Source organism: Myotis daubentonii, chromosome 16, assembly GCF_963259705.1.
Source record: "Myotis daubentonii chromosome 16, mMyoDau2.1, whole genome shotgun sequence".
Lineage (NCBI taxonomy): Eukaryota > Metazoa > Chordata > Mammalia > Chiroptera > Vespertilionidae > Myotis > Myotis daubentonii.
Genome location: NC_081855.1, coordinates 5,485,317 through 5,498,010, shown reverse-complemented (window position 1 = coordinate 5,498,010; position 12,694 = coordinate 5,485,317). Strand labels below are relative to the sequence as shown.

The following is a 12,694-nucleotide window of genomic DNA, read 5'->3' as shown; positions in this document are numbered from 1 at the left end:
CTGTCATGGAGAGTGTCCTGAAGCTTCTTCATTTCACAAAGGGGGAAACTTGTGTCGCAGCAAAGGCCAGGAATCCAGGACTCCTACCTCTCGGTGTCCCCTGCCTCTGGGTTGCAGGTCCAGAGGGTGTTTCTGTGCTTCATTACTTCCTCAGAGAGAGTGTTCTTGTATCTAAGTCAGGGGATTTGAAATGTGTTTACATTTTAAGTCCATTAACAAACAAAACAAGCCTTTGTGAAATATCTTAATTTGAATCAGTCAAAACTTCTCAAAATTGGGGCATGACAATATTTTATAAATTTTGGTTTAGTAACGAAGGGATTGGTTAGTTTTATTCAGTTTCTATTTAAAGATTTTTCAAAGCTGCCTTCTTTGACATATGTATACCTTAAATCACACAAACTTTTCATTCACTTTTGTTTCCAGAGAAAATACTAAGGAAAAGGACAAAACAGAAGGTATAGCAGAAGAAACTGAGGAGAGAGAGCAGGCCATACCCCGGGGACGAAAGACTGCCAATAGTCAGGGCCGCCGAAAGGGCCGGATCACCAGGTCCATGACAAATGAAGCCGCTGCTGCTAGTGCTGCAGCTGCAGCCGCCACCGAGGAGCCCCCTCCACCTCTGCCACCGCCGCCAGAACCCAGTGAGTGGGCAGATGGAGTGAACCAGCCACACTTTTGTTTGGAATTCTGTTTCAGTGCTAGGCTGTGGCAGCAGGGACCTCTGATATTGACAACCTAGAAATACTCTGCAAGTCTGGCTTTCACATTTTTCAAACTTCTTTGTAAAAGAATAACAGTCCCTATTTTGCTACCCTAATAGAGCTCTTTTTCTTTTTACTTACTTATAATCCTAATGTACATGCTACTTTGTTTTCTGATATTTTAACATGGCATATATCATGAATATTTTCTAGTTTCTAAGCCATCTTCAATTTTACTCTGATGACTGCCAAATATTGGCATTGTGCCCAGAGGCACAATTTCCTGACCCATACCCTGTTGTTATCTTCTACCCTCCTTTTAAGCCAATATAACACTGTAATTAAAAAAAAATTCATATATCATTTTCTTTCTGTTAAATTATTTTCTATAGGAATAAATTCTGAATATTGAGTCCAAGAGTTCAAAGCATTTGTCTTTGTTGCTAAGTATTGTCTCATTAGTTTATAAAGGATTATGTTAATGTCGAGTACCACCATTGATGGTTCGGTGGTACCACTTTCACTGTAAGATTAAGTATGAAAGTTCTAGGAATGGCAAGAATAATGTGAGAGAAATATGTAGACAAGCGGATGGGGGCAGATCACAAAGGGCCTTGTTTGAACTATATGCTTTGTTGCTTACAAAGGTTTTAAATAGAGGAGTGCTTTGATTAGATTGGAGTTCAGATATCTCTAGTGACAGTTGTGGAGCTCAGATTAGAGAGAAGGAGGGCTGGAGGAAGAGGGACCAGCTAGAAGGGCAACATTATGCATGCAGTGGCCCAGGCAAGGAGAGGTGGATTCAGGGTATTAGAATTGACACATATCATTGGATGTGAGTGATAAATGGGAGGAAGGATTCAAAATGACTAGTCTGAGGATCCTGTTACTAATTTGAGTGACTGGGTGGATGGTAGTATATACTATTGAGAAGGGGAATACAGCAGGTGCTCATTTCAGGCCTGATAGTCTCAATTTTCTTTCTAAAGTAAAAGAGAAAGTGTTCAGTTCGTGATCCATCCATATTTACTAGATGTCAGGCATGGAGGATGAACATAAGAGCCTCCAAGAGAGGAAGAGACAGGGGACTCAGAGAATGGGAGAGGACTGTGCCTGGACCAGCAGGTGGAGTGCTGTTTCTTCCTCTGACTCTTCATTAGGAAAGGATGGAGCTCTAATAATTGGGAAGGCACTGGGTAAAGTGGGACTTCTTAGAAAATAAATTAATGGTATTCAAACGTAGATATGGACGGAACTTTAACAAACATTAAGAAAGATCACAGAGGTGTTGCATTTTCCCTTTTAGTTTGGTGGGGGAAGAGGCTGATGCCATCCTATTTCTTTAGTTTCTTTCACCAATTGTCAGAGAAATAGGTTACAAATTATGCAGTCTGTGCCATATAATCTGTGAATGAAGGATTTGGGTTAATTTTTCTCTACCTTATTGGGTTTTCTCTCTTTATTTTAGTTTCTACAGAGCCTGTAGAAACCTCTCGATGGACAGAAGAAGAAATGGAAGTTGCTAAAAAAGGTAAATGATAGTTCAGATTCTTCAAGTTTTTTTGTTTTTGTTTGTAAGATTATTAATAACTAGTGGCCTGGTGCATGAATTCATGCACATCGAAAGGGAATTAATTAGAGGAAATATTTTAATATTGCTATTTGCCCTTTCTTTATAATAGAAGTGTCAGAGATGAAAGAAAATTAGTAAAATGTATATGAAAATATTGATTGCCTCAAAGAGGGAGGCCCAGGCTGCCTTGCCAGGGCTCCACGATCAATCACCATGCAGAGGGAGGCCCTGCCCACCCACCACAGCGCCACCGGCTGGGTAGCCTAGGCCTTCCTCTTTGGGGCGATCAATTGTGTAGCCCCCCAACCCCTGATTGATCGCTCCGCAGAGGGTGGCCTGGGCCTTCCTCTGTGGGGGCAGTCATGGGTCGATGGCAGGCCCCCCCGACTGATCGCATCACACCCATCTTGGCTGACCTGGCGCCAGTGCGTGTCATAGCGTGGTCTTCTGATGGTCGTTCTGTTATTCGGTCGTTTGGTCGATTTGCATATTATGCTTTTATTATTAATGAGTGAGATAGAGCTAATTTTTTTAATCTAAGAAAAAAGTTCTTCCACAATGATAAATAGAATTTAGAAGTAAACTTACAAGTTGTGTTTTTTTTTTACTATGTGGTTGGTACGTTATAAGGCACCCCGAGTGTGCCTTGTTGAAGAGCCACTTTTAAGGGAATTAAGGTTCTCATTTTCTTTAAAGAGCAAGTAGGCTATTTTCACTTTTTCAGAATAGTTGCGATTAATACTTTTAAAGTTGTTTTGGAAGGTATTTTCATGTAAAAGTTTGTATTTGTGTTATTTAAAAGTTGCATTGAATAGAATGATAAATAACTTCTTAGTGCTTATTTAGTAAGGCATTTGATTAAAAACTACTAAGAAATTACACTGTGATTCAGAGAAGAGTATGAACATTATAGACAGACAAACAAAAGTTTGGATCCTGTCCTTGATCTTATTCTGGAACTTTATGGGTCTTGTATTTTTCCACTGTTGCTTATTAATAAAAGCCTAATATGCTAAGTGTCCGATTGTCCACTCAACCAATCCAAGTGTAATATGCTAATGATATGCTAAGGCCACTCAACCGCTTGCTATAACGCACACTGACCACCAGGGGGCAGATGCTCTGACTGCTAGGTTAGCTTACTGCTGAGGTATGGCTGATCAGGACTTAGCAAGATGGGCCGGACATGCCCTGGAGCCCTCCTACAGTTCCTCCCCAGCTGGCCAGCCCCCCCGCATCCCTCCCCGGCCCCAATTGTGCACTGGTTGGGTCCCTTGGCCTAGCCTGCGCCCTCTCGCAATCCAGGACCCCTCAGGGGATGTGGGAGAGCTGGCACCAGGCCTCTAGTGTAATATAAAATTTAAGATTTCTAATAGGTTAAATAATTGGTTTATAAATAAATTATTTGTTTTCAAATATAATAATTTTTGAGAGATTAACCGCCTTTTGGGGGAGTTAAGTATTTACCTTGTAATTCTAGAGAGAGGATATTGTAAACAGCTTGACTTTTAGTGATATATTTCAGACTTTCTCTTTACCAGGTAATGAGTGATACATTTAAGTATCATATAAACCAAGTTTACCAAAAATACAGCAGTTAGTGTTCTGTCTTTTATTTGAAGTTTGCCATGATTAGAACATTTGTGATTTGTCATGATTACATGTTAACTTTTTAAAAGATTCACATTTATTCTCTGATAATCAAAATTTCATAGGGAAGTAAGTAGATATTAGCTATATCATAATCTTTTTCAGGTAGGTACACTAACATATGACTGTTTAGTCACCACTCTTTCTCTTTTTTTTTTAATGTATTTTATTGATTTTTTACAGAGAGGAAGGGAAAGGGATAGAGAGTTAGAAACATTGATTAGAGAGAAACATTGATCAGCTGCCTCCTGAACACCTCCTACTGGGGATGTGCCCGCAACCAAGGTACATGCCCTTGGCTGGAATCAAACCTGGGACCTTTCAGTCCGCAGGCCAACACTCTAGCCACTGAGCCAAACCGGTTAGGACTAGTCACCACTCTTTTCATCTCTTACTCATATATCAGGTAAGATTTAGAAGTGATCTTCCAGTAATTATTAAGGAAGCTACTGGAATTAAACTTGAAAAACTGATGTTTTTCTATAAATTCTTAAATTTATACTGGAAATTTTTGCTTGGGTACACCTGTATTTAAAGTATGTCTCTGGCTGGATAACTCTTATGTATATATGCATTTTCATACCCATATTCCTTCGACATGTGTATGTGTGCATATATGTATTATTTGATTAAAAAGTGTCAGATGGCATAGGTTTCTGTGATGCTTTGGGTTACAACAGATTTTTTTCAAATGGTTAATTTTCTTAGGACATTTCTTGATTGTGAATGGACTGAAGACATGCTGATGATTCATGGAGTCTTGTATGTGTGTATACATACATATACATACATACATACAGGATGGGGCAAAAGTAGGTTTTTAGCTGTGAATACATGAAACACAGAGTTTATTCTTGTATTATTAATACTAGAGGCCCAGTGCATGAATTCGTGCACTAGTGGGGTCCCTTGTCCTGGCCTGCGGGATCCGGGCCGAAACCAGCTCTCTGACATCCCTCAAGATGTCCCGGAATGTGAGAGGGCGCAGGCCAGGTCGAGGGATTCCACTGGTGCACTACCAGGGCCGGGAAGGGATGCAGGAAGTTGAACAGCCAGAGAGGGACCACGGGAGGTCTGCAGGGCATGTCCATCCTGTCTCGCTCAGTCCCGATCAGCTGGACCCCAGCAGCAAGCTAACCTACCAGTCAGAGTGTCTGCCCCCTAGTGGTCAGTGCATGTCATAGCTATCGGTTTAGTGACCTTAGCATATCATTAGCATATTACTATTTGATTGGTTGAATGGCTGACCAGATGACCATACACTTAGCATATTAGACGTTGATTACATAGGATTTTATTATTTTCCATATGAACAAGTATAAACCTACTTTTGCCCCTCCCTGTATATATATCGTTATGTTAATCATTTATATTTGATTGTGTTATTAATTTTATATTGATACACTCTTTCCAAAGATTTAGAACTACCTTCTCAGTCAGTTTACAAGTATTTGAATTATTACTGTGTCCAACGTCAATGATCATGTTTTTTGTTTGTTTGTTTTTATTGTTGTTGTTGTTCCACTTATGCATTCATGGGTTGATTCTTGTATGTGCCCTGATGGGGGATCGAACCTGCAATCTTGGCATACTGGGACAATGCTCAAACCAACTCAGCTCCCTGGCCAGGGCTTTCATGAGCATGTTTTAAATAGAGCCGTTCAGTGAGTTTTGTGTCAATACATATTTTAGTAAGTATTGAAGTATATCAGTGAGAATTGAAAACACTTTCAGTGTTAATGATTGTGAATACAATGATTAAGTTTGGTTTATTATTACTCATGTTTGCTTTATCAGGTTACTGTTCTTTAACATTTGTTCTGTTTTTAAAATACAGGTCTAGTAGAACATGGTCGTAACTGGGCAGCAATTGCCAAAATGGTGGGAACTAAAAGTGAAGCTCAATGTAAAAACTTCTATTTTAACTATAAAAGGCGACACAATCTTGACAACCTTTTGCAGCAGCATAAGCAGAAAGTGAGTATGTCAGGCGTGGTGAATCTCTTACTGATTTTTACTTACAGTTTTTGTTTTTTGAACTTCAAGATAGGTTTTGAGAAAAACTTTTGCAGCTCATATTTTTATTTATTGCGTTTACCTGTAAAAGATATGCTAGTTTCTTGACACAAGTTGACTATTTATTTACTGCCCAAAGAATAAAACTTCTGTTAGTAGTAATGAGAATTCAGTACATTTGAATTACTGTAAACTGGATTTAAAAATGGAAGCATTTCGAAGTTTGATTTTAAAATTAGTTGGAGTGCTCTTGACATGATTTGATTTGGCATATTACAAAGCATTTTCTCAGAGAAATATTGGATAAATGTTAAAAACCAGAAAGTAGGAAAAACCAAGATGGCGGCAAAGGTAAAGACCTGAAATTACTGCCTTGTACAACCACTTCAAAACTACAAGTAAAAGACAAAACGGACATCATCCAGAACCACAGGAAGGCTGGCTGAGTAGAAATTCTACAACTAGAAGGAAAGAGAAAAGCACACTGAGACTCAGAGGAGGTGCGGAAGTGCAGAGGTATGGAGGCGCTCCTGGAAAGGACTGGTAGGGGCTCAGCCCCCAACACAGCAGTGGCCGCCTCTGCCTCGGCCACCATGGCTTCATCAGGTCTAATTAGCACATTACGCTTTTATTATTATAGATAGTACATTAGATGGTAATGTATAGAAGAAAGATTAAAATGGGAAATCATTTGGGAGGATGGAACGAATTAATTCAATTTACATTATTTCTAATGGGAAAAATGAGTCAATTTTTGAAAAAAAAACCTCTTCTCGAATGGCCTTCCAGATCAGTTAAGTTCAAGAGCTGAGGTTTCATTGTCTTTACTTAAAATCTTAAGATGTTATTTATTTTTTTCTACTGTATTTACATTTGCATTGATGGTGTTAAAGCAGTTGTGAGTGAGAGTGCTGGTGCCTTAGCATGAATCCTGGCAGCACACCACTGTGCCAAGTACTTTAATGTATTCTTAATCTCCCGGTATTTGAAGCATTTTGTTTTTGTTTTAAAGCCAGTGTCACTTAAGAATTTCCTTGATGAAGCAACAAAAATTAGCTTTACTAAATCTTAACTGTTGAGTACATGTCTGCATGATAAGTGGGAAGCATGCATAAAGTTCTCCTGCTCACTATCAAAGTATGATGGCTCTCTCAAGGAAAAGCACTCTTGAAATTGAGTTCCAAGGCTCTCTTTTTTCATGGACTGTCATTTTTAGTTGACTATTTGGCAGACTTCCTTTTTTAAAATACATTTTTTAATTGATTTCAGAGAGGAAGGGAGAGATAGAAACATCAATGATGAGAGATAATCATTGATAGTTGCCTCCTGCACACCCCACACGGGATCGAGCCCACAACCCAGGCATGTGCCCTTGACCAGAATTGAACCCACGACCCTTCAGTCCGCAGGCTGACACTCTATCCACTGAGCAAAACCGGCTAGGGGTGAAATTTTTTTTTTAATGAAGCACAAGATGAGTGAAGAAAATAGTAAGTCTGAGTAAGAAGGAGCTATAAAATATATGTCGTTTAATAGCATTCTTACCGATTGTTACTTTAACAATTTAATCGTAAACATATTTGAGAAATGCAAATAGCTTAATCATGTTCTTATGATCTGTTTGATTTGACATTCTAAAATATTTTCTAAGACTATTTGTTAATGTTTCTTTAGAAATACAACTACTACTTGAGATGAGCCATCATTGCAAGATATATTTTACATTATTAACATATTCATGTGATATATCTGAGATTTGCTTCACAATAAATCAGTACAGAATGGGGATTAGGGAAAGTAGGTTAGGTATAGATGAAACAAGATTTGCCTCTAACTTCTGTATGTGTTTCAAAATTTCCAAAATAAAAACTAAAAAAATAAAAAGAATGATCTAATGTGTAATAAAAGTGCATATGTTTAAACTGATTCACATTTGAATTATAATGTTGGCTAATTTTAAAAGTTATACACAAAGGAACTTTTAGGTTAAAAATGTGAATGCAAGAGCTAAAAATATGCTATAGCAACTAAAATATAAAGGAAAGAAAATAACAAAAAACCTACTGCTGAGAGAGTTGACTTCAAAACTGTTCTGGGAGAAAAATAAAAGAATAAACCAGACATGTTTCTAAAAGATAAACATTGTTTTTATTGGACAGGGCTCTTCAGAGAAACAGAACCAATGGGTGTGTGTGTGTGTGTGTGTGTGTGTGTGTGTGTGTGTGTGTGTGTGTGTTTCACGAGGGAGCGGGAGTGGGAGTGAGATTGATTTAATTATTTTTTATTATTTTTTAAAAAATCTTTGCTTGAGGATATGTTTATTGATTTTAGAGAGAGGAAGGGAGAGTGATAGAGAGAGACACATCCATGTGAGAGAGAAACATTGATAGATGCCTCCTGTATGCACCCTGACTGGGGATAGAACCCACAACCTGGGTATGTACCCCCACTGGGAATCGAACCCCTAGCCTTGCAGTGTGCTGGATGATGCTCCAACTGAGTCATACCAGGCCAGGGCGAGATTGATTTACTTTAAGAAATTGGCTCATGATTTTGGAGGCTAAGTGGGTACAAAATCCAATAGGATAGGGTGATAGGCTGGGTACTCAGAAGAGCTGCAGTCTGAGAACAAATTTCCTTGTAGGGTGTGTGTGTTGGGGGTAGGGTGCAGGTAGCCATCAATCTAGTTCTATTAAGGCTTTTAATTGATGGAATGAGGCTCTCCCCATATTATGGAAGGCAATCTGCTCAATTCAGAAGCCTAATGATTTAAATATTAATCTGGTCCAAAGGGGGGGAAAAAACAAAAACGCATGCATGAACACATCCAGAATAATGTTTGACCACATATCTGGGTACTATGATTCAGCCAAGTTGACATAAAATTATCATCACAGATGTCTTTAAAACTTCTTGTTTTGATCATTTTAATTACAACTGTAATAATAGGAACAGCAGGCTTTAATTGTTGGTCTAGAGCAGCGGTTGCCAACTGGTGGGCCGCAGACCACTGGTGGTCCGTGACGTTCAAAGGGTTGGCGACCACTGGTCTAGAGTGTTTTATCTTTTTAAAAGAGATCCCAGGAAAACATGACAGAATGTTATCTGTTAAAACACAGTGGAAGATATATAGGATTTCTATTTTTATGTACTTGCATTGTTACATTGACATTTAATAAATTCTGTTGGCCCTGACCAAGTGGCTCAGTTGTTTGGAGCATTGTCCCATACACCAAAAGGTTGTGGGTTCAATTCCTAGTCAAGGCACATACCTAGGTTGCAGGTTCAGTCCCATATCTGGGTGTGCTCAGGAGACAACTTTTTGATGTTTCTCTCACATCGATGTTTCTCTCTCACCCCTCCTCTAAAATCAATGAAAACATATCCTTGGGTGAGGATTAAAGAAAAAGACTTAATGAATATTATATAGTTAAGAAAATGCTTGGGGATATAGTACATTATTGCATGTGAAGATTCCACATTCCACCTTATTATTATAAGAAAAAAATGTTATTTTTATTAGAAAATACATTATTTGGAAGGAAAGAAGAGCAGGTGTTTTGTGATTTGGGGCTATTTATACATGTATAGTGGTGAGTAATTAAAAAAAATTTGTTTTTATATTACTTTTGATCAATTTGTTGAAAACGATTTACCTACACAAAAGACTAGTTAATGGTTATCTGGAGATAACTGTACTCTTACCAGAGCAGCTGTCACATATACAGCATTCTTGTTTAGTATGTGTGTATGTATTTGTGAACTCCATGATTTCAGATAGGAAAAGACTTGTTTCTTTCCATTTAGTTATTTAAATCATAATTAATATTTTGTTACTCTAGACTTCACGGAAACCTCGTGAGGAACGAGATGTGTCTCAATGTGAAAGTGTAGCTTCCACCGTTTCTGCTCAGGAAGATGAAGATATTGAAGCCTCTAATGAAGAAGAAAATCCAGAAGACAGTGAAGGTATTTCAAAATGTTAAATTTAGTTGTACCTCCTGCTAGCCCAAATACGTGGTTTTTAGCTTAGTGGTTTGACTGTTTAGGAATTGCTTCATTAAGGAAATAGGACATTTGTGTTTCAAGGCATAGAGACATTAAACTTGAACATAATGTGTTTATTTGTTCAACTAACAAATATTTATGTAGCACCTGAGATGGTCCAAGTGCTACAAACAGAACATCTTGAAAATGCCAGTCATGCTTCAGACACTTAATATTTCTTGTCTTTTTTTAAATTAATAACAGCCATTCTAACAGGTGTGAGGTGCTTGCTCACTCTGTTCTAACCACTGTTCTTTCTTCTATTCCTGAGCAGAGCAACCCTCACTTCAGGGATTTTGCATGTGCTAACCCCTCTACCTGGGATGCTCTTCTCAAAAATGTGCCTATTGGCTCGTTCTCCCATTTCTTCAGGCCTCTATTGATATGTAACTCTACCTCTATAATATCTCTTTATCCACTGCTTCCTAAGTTTTGTTATTTATTCACTGCACTTATTACCGCCTGATATATCTTCTATGTATTGTTTAATGTCTGTTTTATACTAGAACTAGTAGCCCTGTGCATGAATCCATGCGCCAGTAGGTCGCTGCTGCCCTCCTGTAGCTCTCCGCCCGCTGCCCCGTCCTCCTATAGCTCCCCACTCCCCTTCCCACCCCCTATAGCTTGCTGCCCTGCCCCCTCCTGTAGCTCTCCGCAGCCCACTTGTACCTCACTGGCCCACCCTCATGCTGTATCTGTGATCTGGTTGTGACACGCGTGGTTATGCCTCAGGGTGTAATGGCTAATTAGCATATTCCTCTCTTATTTACGACTAGAGGCCCGGTGCACAAAAATTGGTGCACTGGTGGGGGAGGGGGATTCGGGGGGAGGCGTCCCTCAGCCTCACTTGTGCCCTCTCACAGTCTGGGACCCCTCAGAAGATAACCACCTGCTGGCTTAGGCCCGCTCCTCGGGTGGCAGATGGCAGGCCCAATCCCTCGGTGCCTGCCCCGCCTCCCCAGGTCGCGCACTCGGCACGGCCGATCCGGGGATTGGGGCGCTGCCCTGGGTCGCGCACACCGCAAGGCCAATCCGGGGATTGGGGCGCCGCCCCAGGTCGGGTCACACATGGGCACCCGGGCAGGCCAGCCGATCACTGCTGCCCCGGGTCGGGTCGCACACGGGACGCCTGGGCGGGCCGGCGGATTGCTGCTGGGAGGTTACATTGCCAGGGTGCTTGGCCAGCCTGAAAACAGCCATCAGCCCTTCACCCAGGCTGGCCAAACCTCCATGGAGTGAGGGTCCCCACTGGGGTGGACATCCTCCAAGGGGTTCCACACTGCAGGAGGGCATAGGCCGGGCTGAGGGACCCTCCGAGTGCACAAGTTTTTGTGCACCAGGCCTCTAGTAATATATAAAACTCTAATATGCAAATCAACCGAAAAGTGGAATGACCGGTTGCTATGATGCATCCAGACCCCAGAGGGCAGATGATCAACAGAGGAGCTGCTCCCGCTAGGGCTGGCAACAGGTGGCATGTGCCAGGAGGGGCCCCCCGATTGCCCCACCTGCCAGTCACCCTGCAGAGGCAGGTGACTGGAGGAAGGGGGTAGGGCTGGCCAGTGGGCAGCGCCAGGCTGCCAGCCAAGGTGGGTGCCAGCGGGGGCTCCCCGTTCGCCCTGCCCGTCGCCCCACAGATAGCCCCTGATCGCCGGCCAGTCCTAGGCACCCTACCCTATATATTGAGAATAGTCCCTTAGATTTAAAAATTAAAACCCAGCATGGCTACTCTAACACTGAAAAAACAGGATGATGCAGCGATGACATGCATGGACTCTGGCTTGCACATTTTGTGGTCAGCCCTGATTCTGACACTTATAACTGTGTGACAAAGCCAATTACTTAACTTATCTCTGCTTCAGTTTTTCCACCCATAAGCTGGAAGAAATGGTACTACTGCCTCAGAAGGATCATGTTATGTACTACTTTTTCTAATCAGGGCAAAAAAATGTAGCACACCGTACAACAGCAAGATGCCTTTCACCTGTATGAAAAGTATGGTCACTGGTGCATGCAGCATCCCAGATTTTGAGAGGGATGTCCAACTGCAGGTTCCCAGATTGTAAGAGGGCACTGGCTGGACTGAGGGGACCCCCCCTCCCTGCACAAATTTCCTGTACTGGGCCTCTAGTATATTTAAAAGACGATACAAATGATGTAGGGAAAGAGCCGTGCTACAGTGTTTTACGTTAAAAATCTGTGCTATTATTACAGAGCTTTGCTGTCTAGTGTGGTAGCTGTTGAGCTCCTGAAATATGACTAGTGCAAATTGAGATGTATTAAAAATGTAAAATATAATCAGGTTTTGAAGACTTAATACCAAAAAAGGTAAAATATCTTACTAGTTTTCTATATTGATTACATGTTTAAATGATATTTTGGACAATTGGGTTAAATAAAATATATTGTTAAAATTAATTTTAGCAATCTCTGTTCACTTTTTTAATGTGGCTTCCACATTAAACTTAAAATTACAGATGTTGCTCATGTTATATTTCTGTCGCAAGCTGCTGGTAAAAAGAAAAGCACAGATATAGGCTGGTAGAAACAGTCCAGAATGTTACCATTTATAGGAATGGTTTTGTTTGGTTTTGTTTTTCCTTCTTTCTTTGTTTTTCAGATTTTATATAAATTATTTTTAGTAAAAGCTTTCACACTTTCAGTTTCAGAAGGTCAAGACAATTTGGTCTTTCCCTTTTCATGC

General features: G+C 40.5%; 1 protein-coding gene across 9 annotated transcripts in view; it reads left to right on the top strand.

The window, feature by feature from the left end:
* The window catches only part of NCOR1 (nuclear receptor corepressor 1), a 244,548-nt gene that overhangs the window by 160,009 nt on the left and 71,845 nt on the right, over positions 1 to 12,694 (top strand). For all 9 annotated transcript variants that reach the window (XM_059668513.1, XM_059668520.1, XM_059668516.1 and 6 more), the window contains 4 exons: positions 427 to 644; positions 2,173 to 2,235; positions 5,765 to 5,904; positions 9,786 to 9,912. In XM_059668513.1, the coding sequence (XP_059524496.1) occupies positions 427 to 644; positions 2,173 to 2,235; positions 5,765 to 5,904; positions 9,786 to 9,912 (548 nt within the window). The remainder of the gene's footprint in view (positions 1 to 426; positions 645 to 2,172; positions 2,236 to 5,764; positions 5,905 to 9,785; positions 9,913 to 12,694) is intronic.